At 59.5% G+C, this 12,870-nt stretch overlaps 1 protein-coding gene across 2 annotated transcripts; it reads left to right on the top strand.

The window, feature by feature from the left end:
* Positions 1-1,264: 1,264 nt before the first annotated feature.
* On the top strand, positions 1,265-9,692 carry SPATA20 (spermatogenesis associated 20). 2 transcript variants are annotated; one of them, XM_060082078.1, is made up of 17 exons: positions 1,283-1,362; positions 2,051-2,168; positions 2,298-2,471; positions 2,584-2,648; positions 2,830-2,984; positions 3,063-3,206; positions 3,305-3,506; positions 3,866-3,996; positions 4,099-4,203; positions 4,428-4,502; positions 4,604-4,813; positions 4,895-5,087; positions 5,419-5,587; positions 5,870-6,081; positions 8,055-8,254; positions 9,075-9,155; positions 9,326-9,692. In XM_060082078.1, the coding sequence occupies exons 2-17, from the start codon at positions 2,092-2,094 to the stop codon at positions 9,494-9,496; spliced, it is 2,364 nt and encodes a 787-aa protein (XP_059938061.1). In that variant the 5' UTR covers positions 1,283-1,362; positions 2,051-2,091; the 3' UTR covers positions 9,497-9,692. The 2 variants fall into 2 exon arrangements, with proteins under 2 accessions (XP_059938060.1, XP_059938061.1); XM_060082077.1 differs by lacking the exon at positions 2,051-2,168 and having other exon boundaries at positions 1,265-1,362.
* Positions 9,693-12,870: the final 3,178 nt, after the last annotated feature.

Below are 12,870 nucleotides of genomic sequence, written 5' to 3'. Positions count from 1 at the left end.
ACGATGTTTCCTCTTCCGCTGACCTCAAGTCCACCCCCTTCTCCATCTCCACCTCTGCCTGGTGCAGACCTCCCAGAGCTCTCCCCTGGGTCCTGCTATGGCCTCTGAACCCTTCTGCTTCACTCTTGTCTCCTTCCAGTCCATTCTCCTCCAGGAAGCTGGAGGGACCTTTCCAAAATGCAGGCTCACTCCCCTGACTAAAGCCCTTCCAAAGCTTTCTTCTGCTCTCATCAGTAACCAGACTCCTGCTCACAGTTCAAGACCTGGCCCCTGCCTTCCTCCTCCGCAGCCTCACAACCTCATCTACCATCTCTCTTCCCTGTGCTCTCTGTCCTGTAGCCACGCTGGCTTCTGCAGTTCCTCAGCCCTGACTCACTGCTATGCCACAGGGCCTTTGCACATCTGTTCCTCTTGCTTCCTCATCATTTTCCCCAAGCCCTCTCCAGAATCCATCCTCTTGTTCTTCGAAGGCTGCTACACAAATGAGATTTCCTTAGGGAGGCCTTCCCACCTCATCTCTCCCACCAGACCAGTTTCCTTGTGATACCTAGTCATGGCACTTCTCACAGTGGGTGGTTGTACATTCATTTGTCTGGTTGTCGGATTGGCTTCTGCCTCCCTCATCAGACTGTGAGCAGCACGAGAGCAGGAGCCTGGTCCCTCTCTGCCCACCGTTGTACCTAACAGGGTGCCTGGTAGGCGATGGGCACTCAATAAATGTTGACTGAATGTAGCAAATGAGACGTGTGTAAAGTACCTGATAGGACATAAAGTTGGCTCATTATTATTATTCAGGGAAGGCTTCCTGGAGGGGGTGGGGTTTGAGCAGGACCTTGAGGCCCTGGGGAGTGGGGGGTGGGCAGAGCAAAGGCGAAGCTCCTGGCTTGGAGGGTCTGGACAAGCCACGCCTTTGCCTCTCGCCTCAGTTCTCATTTGGAAAACGGGCTAGGGTTGGAGAGAATGACAGGAGGCTCAGAGCTTTCCACGGCCCTGGCGTCCTCACAGCCCTCCATCTTCTACTCAAGAGGGTTAACCCCCACAGCTGGTCTAGGTCCAGCCGAGTCGGCCCAGTTTTGGGCACAGACCCGTGTCCTCCCAAGACCGGGCTATCCGGTCTGCAGTCCCTCGGTCGACCACCGGGCGGCGCTCGGAGACCAGCCGCGTGGCCTGCGGTCCCCGCGAAGACGCACCCGCGGCTTGTCGGGTGCCCGGGCCCGCCCCTCGCAGCCTCCCTCCCGCCCTCCCTTCCTGTCCGCGACGTCCGGGCCGTTGGCCGCCAGCAGCCATGCAGGGCGCGCGGGCCTGGCGGTGCCGCGGCCTCTTGCTGCCCCGCGCCGCGTCGGGCCTCGCCGCCAGCCGCAGGTACGCTCGGGCAAGGGGGCCGCTCTGGCCCTGCGCCTGCGGGGCCCCGGGGCCAGTCCTCCCGGCGCTGGTCCCCTGTGCCTGCCCGGCCACCTCCCCACCCCCGACCCCGTGCCTGCTTCCCCGAGTCCGCTTCCTAGACCTGGCCCAGACAGTAACCCCCTCCTCCCTTCCCTCCAGCTGCAGGGCTAGCTTGCCCCAGGGACTCTGTTCTGACACCACCTCCTGGAAGCCCTCCTTGAACCCCAATGCTGGGCCAAGGGTCCTTGTCCAAAAGCACCCTGGGCTGGCCTGTCACAGTCCTTAATGCTGCAGGGGCCTGTCATTACTTAGACCTGCCTTACAGTGCCACTGTCCCAGGCTGAGCCCCTGAGATCAGGGCCAGTTTCTGATTCTTTGGGGGCCATGGGGTGTCTGGCACAGGACCTGGCCCCCCAGAAGTGCCCAGTGGGTGGACGTTGAGTGAGGGAGTCCCTGATGCCGAGTTTCTTCTCACTGCCCCTCACCTGGCCCAGTCCCACACCCGGCAGCCGCCCAGATCACACCCAGGCAGGCATGCCAGAGGGATATGTCCAGCCCAACCACCCTGGGGTGGGGCCCGGTGAGGGGAAGAGAATGGAGCCTGAAGGAGCATTCCACCCACTGTGACTCGCCCTGACCTCACAGTCATCACCCTTCCCGCCGCCAGGTCTGAGAGGTTGGGGGAGACTAACCTGGCAGGGAGCCCCAATGAGCCACCTTTCTTCACCCCCCCAAAAACACAAGGGGAAGCGCAAAGGCCATGGTCTCCCCCGTGGTTCAGAAAGGTGGGTTGGGCTGGGAACAGGGGGTTCCAGGAGGGGTGCCCGAGGGCAGGGTGGGGTCAGGTGGGCCTCGGGGGTCGGTGTAGGGGGAGGCGGTGGAGACTCCTCGCCTGACCCGCCTGCCCACGACAGGGGTAGCTCCTCCCGGGACCGAGGCGTGACGGTCGGTAGTTCAGTGCCCATGCTGGCTGGAGGGAATGGGAGCCGGACTCACTGCTCTCAGTCCACACCCCGGAAAGTCCCCAACCGCCTGATCAGTGAGAAGTCACCGTACCTCCTGCAACATGCCTACAACCCTGTGGACTGGTGAGTCCCTCTCCTGATGCCCTCCCGGGGCAGCTGGACCCTCACCCCTCCTACCCCCCACCGCCCACCCCCGCCCGGGCTAGTGAGTGATGCCCCACCCTGCCGGGCCTAGGTACCCCTGGGGGCAGGAAGCCTTCGACAAGGCCAGGAAAGAAGACAAGCCAATCTTCCTTTCAGGTACTGCACCCACCTTCCCTGGGCTGGGTGAGGGGAGTGGTGGTGGATAAGGGAAGGGTGCCCTGGGCCTGGGGGCCTCCCAGGAAACTACAAGCCGGGGCCTGTCTGGCTCAGCTGCGGCCCTGCGGCTGGCCCCGCTCTGACCGGTCACTGGTCCCCCGGCCCCGTGACCCCATCCCAGTGGGGTCCTCCACCTGCCACTGGTGCTACCTGATGGAAGAGGAGTCCTTCCAGAACGAGGAGCTTGGCCGCCTGCTCAGTGAGGGCTTCGTCAGCGTGAAGGTTGACCGGGAAGAGCGGCCCGATGTGGACAAAGTGTATATGACCTTTGTGCAGGTGAGTGGTCTTCCCTTGGAGGCGTGGTGGCCCGTGCACGTGGGGCCGCTCCCCTCACCTTGGCCCTCTCTCCGCCAGGCCACCAGCAGTGGTGGGGGCTGGCCCATGAGTGTGTGGTTGACTCCCAACCTCCAGCCCATTGTGGGGGGCACCTATTTCCCCCCTGAGGATGGCTTGACCCGAGCTGGCTTCCGCACTGTGTTGATGAGGATACGGGAGCAGGTGGGTGTGCGCTGGGGAGTGGGGGGCCGGGGGCAAGGGTGAGGGAACAAGGGCCCCCACCCGGTGCTGACCTCCAGGTCTGCCCCTGCCTCCCACAGTGGAAACAGAACAAGAGTGCCCTGCTGGAAAACAGCCAGCGTGTCACCGCAGCTCTGCTGGCCCGGTCGGAGATCAGCATGGGTGACCACCAGCTGCCACCCTCCGCTGCCACCACGAACAGCCGCTGCTTCCAGCAACTGGACGAGAGCTATGATGAGGAGTATGGCGGCTTCGCCGAGGCCCCCAAGTTCCCCAGGCCAGGTCAGTGCCCCCCGCCCCGTGGCCGCTGCAGCCCCGGCCTGGCCTTCTGAAGCCACCCTAGTAAGTGCTCTCCTGACTCTCGTCTTGCTTAGTAGCCTCCCGCTCTCCTGTCTGGCCAGTGACCTCCTGAGCCCCAGCCTGTCTGTCAGTGGCTATCTAGTGAAGCCCTGGTTTCTGGTCTTAGCAGGGACCCTCCAACGCTGACCTAGGTAACGATCACCTGTCCTGTGGGTTGATCTCCTGATCCTCAGCTTGTCCAGAGAGACTGCCTGTTGAGCGAACCCCTAACCCCAGCCCGGCCGAGTCCTGATCACCCAGATCTCCCCGGTCTCTCACCCGTGTGCTCTTGGTGTCTGCAGTGATCCTGAGCTTCCTGTTCTCCTACTGGCTCAGCCATCGGCTAACTCAGGATGGCTCTCGGGCCCAGCAGATGGCCTTGCACACCCTGAAGATGATGGCCAACGGGGGCATCCGAGACCATGTGGGGCAGGTGAGGGGGGGCTAGGCATTCCCTGGAGAGGGCAGCAGGCGGCAGCGGGGGCGGGGACCGCAGCTGGGATCGGCCTCCAGCCCCACGTTCCTCCTGGCACAGGGCTTCCACCGCTACTCCACGGACCGCCAGTGGCACGTCCCCCACTTTGAGAAGATGCTGTATGACCAGGCACAGCTCACGGTGGCCTATTCACAGGCCTTCCAGGTGACCCCTGATCCCAGCCCAGAGCAGAGGCCCAGCCTTGTCCACCTAGCGCCTGGCTGCCCGTTTGCAGGGCTTTCCTGGTGACTGTGGCTCTCCCTTAACCTCACCCCTAATTCTCTCTCATATGTCCACTACCCAGCGTCCCTCCCTACCTTCCTGGGAGAACGCTGACTGCCCCTTGTACCTAGGTTCCTCTGCTTACAGCCTCCTTCCTTCCCACTCAGATCTCTGGTGACGAGTTCTACTCCGAAGTTGCCAAAGGCATCTTGCAGTACGTGGCTCGGAACCTGAGTCACCGGGTGTGTGTCCACTAAGGCAGGCGGGTCTGGCTGTGGGAGGGCTTGGGGCCTCCACTGGCTGCCCTGAAGGCTGGGGCCAGCCAACTCTCCCCTCCCCACAGTCTGGAGGCTTCTACAGTGCAGAGGACGCGGACTCGCCCCCGGAGCAGGGCACGAGGCCCAAAGAGGGTGCCTTCTACGTGTGGACAGTCAAAGAGGTCCAGCAGCTCCTCCCCGAGCCCGTGCTGGGCGCCACCGAGCCTCTGACCTTGGGCCAGCTTCTCATGAAGCACTATGGGCTCAAGGAGGCCGGCAACATCAGCCCCAGTCAGGTGAGGACTGCTGGGTCACGGGAGGGGTCCTGAAGCCAGACAGGCAAGTGGACTCCCTCGGACAAGGGCTGTTTTCTTCAGGACCCAAAGGGGGAGCTGCAGGGCCAGAACGTGCTGACCGTCCGGTATTCACTGGAGCTGACTGCTGCCCGCTTTGGCCTGGAAGTGGAGGCCGTACGGACCTTACTCAGCTCAGGCCTCGAGAAGCTTTTCCGGGCCCGGAAACATCGGCCGAAGCCGCACCTGGACAGCAAGATGTTGGCGGCCTGGAATGGTGGGGTGGCTGTCTGAGGCCTGATCCGTTTATAGAATTAACCGTTCATAAGGGCCCTTATGTGTGATAGGCACCTGCTAAATAGTAATTCTCCCTTTATCAGGTTCATTGTCCTTAATTTACAAATGAGCAGACTGAGGTCTAGAGAGTTACGGTAATCCACCCGAGGTCACACACGGGGACAGGAGCCCAGCTCTGCCTGGCGCTGGAGCTCAAACTCTTACCCGCTTACCCTATTGCTCCAGGGAGGTGTCAGAGCTTGGGGGGTCGGGATGGACATACCAGGAGGGCCCCGGCCAGCGTCACAGCCACTCGTGTCTCCTACCTCCAGGACTGATGGTGTCTGGCTTTGCCGTGACCGGGGCTGTCCTGGGCCAGGAGAGGCTGATCAACTACGCCCTCAGTGGTGCCAAGTTCCTGAAGCGGCACATGTTTGACGTGGCCAGTGGCCGCCTAATGCGGACCTGCTATGCAGGCTCTGGGGGGACCGTGGAGCACAGGTGGGGGTCCGTGCAGTCCAGGAAGGCTTGCCTCCTTGGGCATCCCATGCTTTTCTCTCTTCCCCTCTTCTCTTCTCCGGGTGGGCACTAGTCCTGGCTCTGCTTTCTGCCCACTATGAGCTCTTAATCTCCCTGGGACCATTTGCTCATCTGGGAAATGGGCTAACGGGACCCTCCCAAGAGCTAGATTTTGAGGGTTAAACAAAAGCACGTGAAAAGGGCCTCCTCTGTGAAAGCCCCTCTCTCCCTGTCCTGTCTCCTCCCCAATGCCTGTCCCCCCAGCAACCCGCCCTGCTGGGGCTTCCTGGAGGACTACGCCTTCGTGGTGCGGGGCCTGCTGGACTTGTACGAGGCTTCACAGGAGAACGCGTGGCTCGAGTGGGCTCTGCGGCTGCAGGACACGCAGGACAGGCTCTTCTGGGACTCCCGGGGTGGTGGCTACTTCTGCAGTGAGGCTGAGCTGGGGGCTGGCCTGCCCCTGCGTCTGAAGGACGGTCAGTGAGGATGTGGGGCTGGCCTGGGGTCCTGGACCCGAGGGGGCTTGGTTTTCCCTGGGGGAGGCGTAAGTGCAGTGTGGTGGTGAAGAGCCAGCATGGGCAGGGGCCAGGCCCTCCCGGGCTCACATCTTTACCACCCATTAACCGAGTGACGTTGGGCTGGTCTCGTTGCATTTCAGAGCCTCATATTCTTTTTTTTTTTTTTTTTCTTTTAACGAATCAACTTAATTAACTTATTTATTTATTTATATTTGGTTGCGTTGGGTCTTCGTTGCTGCACGCGGGCTTTCTCTAGTTGGGACGAGCAGGGGCTACTCTTTGTTGTGGCGCGCGGGCTTATCGCGGTGGCTTCTCTTGCTGCGGAGCATGGGCTCTAGGCACATGAGCTTCAGTAGTTGTGGCTCGCGGGCTCTAGAGCACAGGCTCAGTAGTTGTGGCACATGGGCTTAGTTGCTTCGCGGCATGTGGGATCTTCCCGGACCAGGGCTCAAACCTGTGTCTCCTGCATTGGCAGGCGGATTCTTAACCACTGCGCCACCAGGGAAGTCCCCTCAGATTCTTAATATGCAAAATGGAGCTAATGTTGGCATTCCCTTACATGGTTGACATGAAGATTGATGTAGCTATTCTGTGAGCATGCTTAGTGGCAGTGAGTGGCATGCCTAGATAGACTGAACAAGGCCAGCTTCATCCCTACCCTCATAAAGCTTACTGTTCAGTAAGGGGGACAACTAACAGACGGTAATATTTAAAGCAAACACACACACACAAATACGTAGTTAAAATTGTGAGTGCCTTGGAGAAGTAGGAGCTGCCCACCATGTACCCTGTTCCTGACTTTTCTCAGTGGCATTTAGCATCACCTGATGCCTTTGGTCTGTTAATGGTCTCTCCCCCCAACTTAAACGTAAGCGTCTCGGAGGCAGGATGTTGTCACTGCTTTATCCCCAGGATCTAGCGCAGGCCTGGTACATAATTAGGTGCTCAATAAACGTTAGCTGAATGACTGAAAGGGCCCCGAGAGAACAACGGTGGGGCCCAGCTCAGCCGGGGGAGTCATTTAACCAAAGGCTGGAGGGCAAGATGGGGCCGTGTGATTCTGGAGGAGCAGGAGAGGGATTTCAGGTGGAGGGAACAGCCTGTGCGAGGCTCTGAGTGGGCAGCGTGTGCCCTGGAGGACAGGGCGGGCAGAGGTCAGCGTGTGAGGGGAGGATGCCCAGGTGGGGCTGGATCCCTGCAGGGTCTTGTAGGTGAGGCAAGGAGTGGAAGACTCTGGTGAGTTTTGAGTGGGTTGTGATTTGCTTTGGTTTAGGTTTAAGAATGTTACTCGGACCGGGCTTCCCTGGTGGCGCAGTGGTTGAGAGTCCGCCTGCCGATGCAGGGGACGCGGGTTCATGCCCCGGTCTGGGAAGATCCCACATGCCGCGGAGCAGCTGGGCCAGTGAGCCATGGCCACTGAGCCTGCGCGTCCAGAAAAAAAAAAAAAGAATGTTACTCAGACCGACGGTGGAGAAGGGGATGGGGGAGGGGAAGCAGGGCGGCCAGGTAGGAAGCCGCTAGTGGCGTTAGTCCAGGCAAGCGTCAGCAAAGGCCCAGACGAGGTAGAGGTACGAGATGGGAGAAGTGGTCAGGTTGGATCTATTCCGGCCACAGACCCTGCAGATTCACAATGGCTGAGAAGTGGGAGGTGAGGGAGGCAGAGGCAGGGGTAGCGATGGAGGTGTCAGCAGGGAGATCGGGAGCCTGGGGACCAACAGCTCAGCCTGGAGCAGGTGGAGTTGAGGATGCGTGTGAGCGCACACAGGGTCAGTAACTGCTGGGGTCAGGATGACACTCTCAGACCTGGGGCACGAGCCGGCGGGCAGGGACTCCTCCACCCCGTCCCTCCAGCTGCCCTGCCACGGTCCTGGAGCAGCGTCCCGGGACCCAGTGACCCTCCCTCTCAGCCCTTGCCCCCATGCACCCTGCAGACCAGGACGGTGCAGAGCCCAGTGCCAACTCCATGTCGGCCCAGAACCTGCTTCGGCTGCACGGCTTCACGGGCCGCAACGACTGGATGGACAAGTGTGTGCGCCTGTTGACCGCCTTCTCTGAGCGCATGCGCCGTGTCCCCGTGGCGTTGCCTGAGATGGTCCGCGCCCTCTCAGCCCACCAGCAGACCCTCAAGCAGGTGGGGCACTTGGGCAGGGACCCTGGGTGGGAGGGGAGCCGGGGCTGCAATAGAGACATGGAGTGGAGTCCCCGGGGCTGTCCCCAGAGCTCAGGTCCATGAATGTGTGGCCCTGTGTGAGTGTGTGTATAGGTATCTCCGAGGGAATGTCTGTGAGGCTGCTCTGTACAGGTGGGGGAGTCTGTGTGAGTGTGTGTCTGAAGCAGGCCTCCGGCACGGGCAGGTGCCTGTGACTGGGGCTCTCAGAGGAAGGGGTTAAATATGGGTCCCTGTGGTTGCTGAAGTGTTTCTCTGAGGCTTCTGTGTGCCTCTGTGATTCTCTGTGTGCCTCTGTGTGTCGGTATATTTGGGTCAGCGGTATAGTGCGTGCAGATATATGCTTGTCTGTGTGTAAGTCTCTATGTGTGTTATTGCTGTGCATGTGCCTCTGGATGTGTATGACTCTGGAGTGGAGGTATGTGACTGTGTGCCTGCCTTTCTGAGTGTGTGCTGGTGTGAGTGTTCACTAGTACGTGATTGCTGGTCTGTGTGTGTATGCCCCATGTTCAGGTTTGTCTGCTTATATTTGCATGTTTGCCTATATATCTCTGCCTCTGTGTGTGTGTGTGTCTGTGTGTCTGTGTGTGCGTGTACATGTTCTCACCTGCTGAGCAGTGAATCCGACGCGGCCTCCTGGCAGCTGGTCTGGGGGATGCTGAGCTGAGTCCCCATTTCTTCTTAGGCATATAGGGTGGCTGGCAGGAGGATGGGGAAGCCCTGGTAGGTCTGGGTCCAGCCCCTCTGCACCTGTCACTGGAGTTTCCCTTTCTGTTCTGGCCAGATCGTGATCTGTGGAGACCCCCAGGCCGAGGACACCAAGGCTCTGTTGCAGTGTGTCCACTCCATCTACATCCCTAACAAGGTTTGGTCTGTGAGCCTGGCCCCACCCTCTTCCTCCCCTGCCAGGGCCCCCTCCCCTCCTCAGCTCCCCAGTATCTCCGGCTCCTTTGAGGTCCTGGGGAGAAGACGCCCACTAGTGGGCCCTGCCGGTGTCCCAGTGCCCCCAGGTGACCCTGTCTGCCGTTCTCCCAGGTGCTGATTCTGGCCGATGGGGACCCCTCGAGCTTCCTGTCCCGCCAGCTGCCCTTCCTGAGCACCCTGCGGCGGCTGGAAGGCCAGGCCACTGCCTATGTGTGTGAGAACCAGGCCTGCTGGATGCCCGTCACCGAGCCCTGTGAACTGCGGAAACTGCTACATCAGTGACTGCCTCCCCCACCTCGGCCTGGGGCAGAAAGTGGAGCTTCCCAGCCGGCCTGAGACTCCTGCCCTGCAGGGCCCTGCAGCACCTGCGGCCGCCCCTGAGCACACTGTCACCAGGTGACCTCGGCTATCCTCGCTGCCCCACCATGGGCACCCGCTTACCCTGGAATAAACCTAACAGCGTCCTGCGGGAACCTCAGGGCCTCAGCCTTGCTTATAAGAGAGGGGCCTCGGGCTCCAGCATGGGAACCAGCAGCCCAGGGCCCCTTTTCTGGGAGCCCCTAGCTGCCCCCTCTGCCTCCTTGGATTCCTCTTTCACCTTCAGAGGTCACCAGGCTGACTCTGCCCCGCTCTGTGGTCATTGCAACCTGAGTGAAGCTGAGGTCAGGGCACCAGTACTGACCACCAGTGGTGTGGGTGTGTACTCGCACGGGAGGGGAAAGGCCAATGCTGGCCCTCAGGCAGGGTTAAGAAAGGGGCCTACCCTCCCTTCCCATCGTCTCCTCCAGTTTTAAGCTGGGGAAGAGGCAGGGGGTTGCTTCGTAGAAGCTTTTATTTTTCATGGAATTTGCATATGTTCTGGTCCATTATGGGAGCTGCTCTTATCAGGACCAAGGACATTTCTTTTGGGGTATCCGTCCAGCTCCCAGCCTTCCTGCAGGAGGTCATATGGTCCATCCCCCTGCCTTCACTTAAGTCCAGGGAAAGAGTTTTCTTTCATTTGGAGCATCTGTTGGGTTGGAAGTCCTTCTCCAAACCTGAATCCTTCCTGCTGTAGGGAAAGCCTCTGCCTTCCTGTGATCTCCTCCTGTTCCCTCAATGTTGGGAGATACTCACAAGCCCCATCCTTGGCACCCAACATCTTCATAGGCCCTGGAACCCCCATCTAGTTTTCACCACGGGGAGGGGACCGGGAGGCTTTGGGAAGGGCCCTTTGGGGGTCTGATGAGCCTAGGCACCCTTGTAGCCCCAGAGCCAAGCGGTAGAGAGAGCCAGAAGAGGCCGCTAGAGGTGAGATCTGAATGGGGCCACTGCTTGTGGGGACATAGCAGTGGGGAGGAGCGGGGCTGGAAGGAGCTGGGAGACTGGACTGAATCACTCCACGGTCTGCTCAGGACCACAGCCACCCCCTGCACATTGTCAGTCATGGCCGCATATGGTCAACGGGACCCGGGTCTGGGCAGCTGGGCCCTTGGTGCAAGCCAGCGGCCCATCTGGGGAGGATTAGGGCTCCAGCCAACAAGGGCAGCTGTCCCCTTTCTGGCTGGCCCCTGCTCAGCCTGGCCAGGAAGTCTGGGGGCTGGGCAAGCAGAGCCTGATCTGGTGGGCAGTAAGGAGGGAGGGTGGAGCATGGTGAAGCACAGGTGGCCTTTTTGGCAGCCCCAGCCCTGGCTTTGGAAAGGTCTAGGCGGTTTGCAAAGCCCTCTTGCCTCAGTCGTTCCATTGACCCTCATGAATGAGGTGGCAAGGCAGGTACCTTTGGCCTCATATGGATAGATGTTCAAGGCTCAGGGAGGGTAAGAGCCTGGCCTGAAACCGTTCAACATATCTCATTCTTTCTGGGGTCTTCAGCGTGCAGTAAAGACCACTAAGGCTTCCTCTTCCCCCAGGAGGTCCAGCTGTGAAGGAGGGTGCATTCGGTGTTTTCTGCCCCTCCATGCCATCTTCCTTCTGCTCTGTGTCTCCTCTTTTCCTTCCCCTGGTATCAAGCATGCGCCTGACAATGGGATTTAGTAAATGGGTTCAGAGGAAGGAGTTAGGGCCTTAAAGGGTTGGTTCTCTTGGGAGTGCTTGCATTTTCTAAAGAGGGCAGGGCTGAGCATAAGTCTTGCTCAGATGTGGGGTTTTAAGTCTTCAGCCTCTCCTCTCCTTTGCTGGTCCCTCTTGTTCTGCTGGTAGGACTGTCCTGGAGGAACTGTGGGCCAGGGCCATTGGAGACAGGGCCTCATAGTTTGGGCAGTCACTTAAGTAATTTCATCACCTCCTGGAGCCTCAGTTTCCTTATCTAAAAAATACCACCCAACTCCCAGCTCCCACCCAGCCACCAACTCCCAAGGCTGTGAGTTGACTAAATAGGACAGTGATCATTGCTGAGTAGAGAGCATCACCTATGGGCAGATTCTCTTAGTTCCTGAGGGAGCCGTCCTGGCCGCGAGGGAAGTGTAAACGGGAGCGGGCTGGAGGGGCTGGTGGAGCAGGACCTATATGGTGTTCTCCCCTAAAACCAGAGGAGATCTTAGACAACTCGTAGACCAGCTGTGACCCAAAGAAAGGAATTTCTTATCCCTCCCATTCCCCCTGTCTGCCTGAGGTTATTTATTCATTAACAGAGATTTATTAAGCACCTACTATGTGCCAAACTGGTGAGCAAAATGGACCTAGCCCCTGCCCTCAGGGAATATAGGGCCTGGAGGGGAAGAGAACCATTTCCTACAAATACAGACATAAGCCCTGGCTGGGCCAAGTGCTCTGAGGTTATGGACTCTGGTCTGATCTCGTACTGTGTCCTCAGCACCTTGGCACTTAGTAGGCACTGTGATACTTGGTCAAAGAAGGCCGCCCTGAGGAGGTGATGTCAGAGCTGAGTCTTGGAGGGTGGGAGTTAAAAATGGTTTCATGGCTTCCTTTGCCTTCTTCGTGGGTCCTGTCTCCCTCCTTATGTCCTCTACTCAGGCCAAGAGTGAGCATCTCTGACAGGGATATCAGAGTCTCCTGGTGTCCCGCACAGGGGTCAGGGTGCCTTAGGTGGCCCTGAGCACTGGGATGATTTGCTCAGATGGTGCATGTATCTGCTTCTGCTTATGTTCTAGAACGGAGTTCAGCCCAGAGACGGGGGTTAGGGGGTGGTCTGGATGGTGGATGAAGGTGTGGGGCCTGCTGACCATCAGGAAACCTGACCATTGGGCTGGGCAAGCCTCTCTGGCCTCATTTTCCCCTCTGTTAAGAGGGAATGATTAGAGTCACTACCTACGGTGCCAGCCAGCCGTGGGGCCTCTTGATCCTGTCTGGGAAGGGCAGGCCACAACGCAGACTGGGGACCAGCGAGACGGAAGGTGTCAGACAGCAGGGCAAACCATAAATAGGCCCCTCTCCCAGAAGACCACTGGGAGTTCAAGACTGGCGCGCGCGGGCACACGCGGAATGAGGGCAGAGACTCCCCCCCCCCCCCCCCCCCGGGAGAGAAAGGCACTTGAGGGAACTGCTCATTAGCATGAAATGCAAATGAGCCCGGCCTCATTTGCACAACTCGGTGCAGGATTCGGCGAAAGGGCAACCTGGGAGGCTGCAGCCGCTCTGCCCTCCCCACTGCATCCCCGCAACCCGCCCGGGAGGGAGCTGAGACACGCACCCCAGCCGGCGGGAGCCGCGGGTGGCGC

Source organism: Mesoplodon densirostris, chromosome 18, assembly GCF_025265405.1.
Source record: "Mesoplodon densirostris isolate mMesDen1 chromosome 18, mMesDen1 primary haplotype, whole genome shotgun sequence".
In the NCBI taxonomy this organism is placed as follows: domain Eukaryota; kingdom Metazoa; phylum Chordata; class Mammalia; order Artiodactyla; family Ziphiidae; genus Mesoplodon; species Mesoplodon densirostris.
Note: the sequence above shows the minus strand (reverse complement) of the source record. Positions and strands in the feature narration are given on the sequence as shown.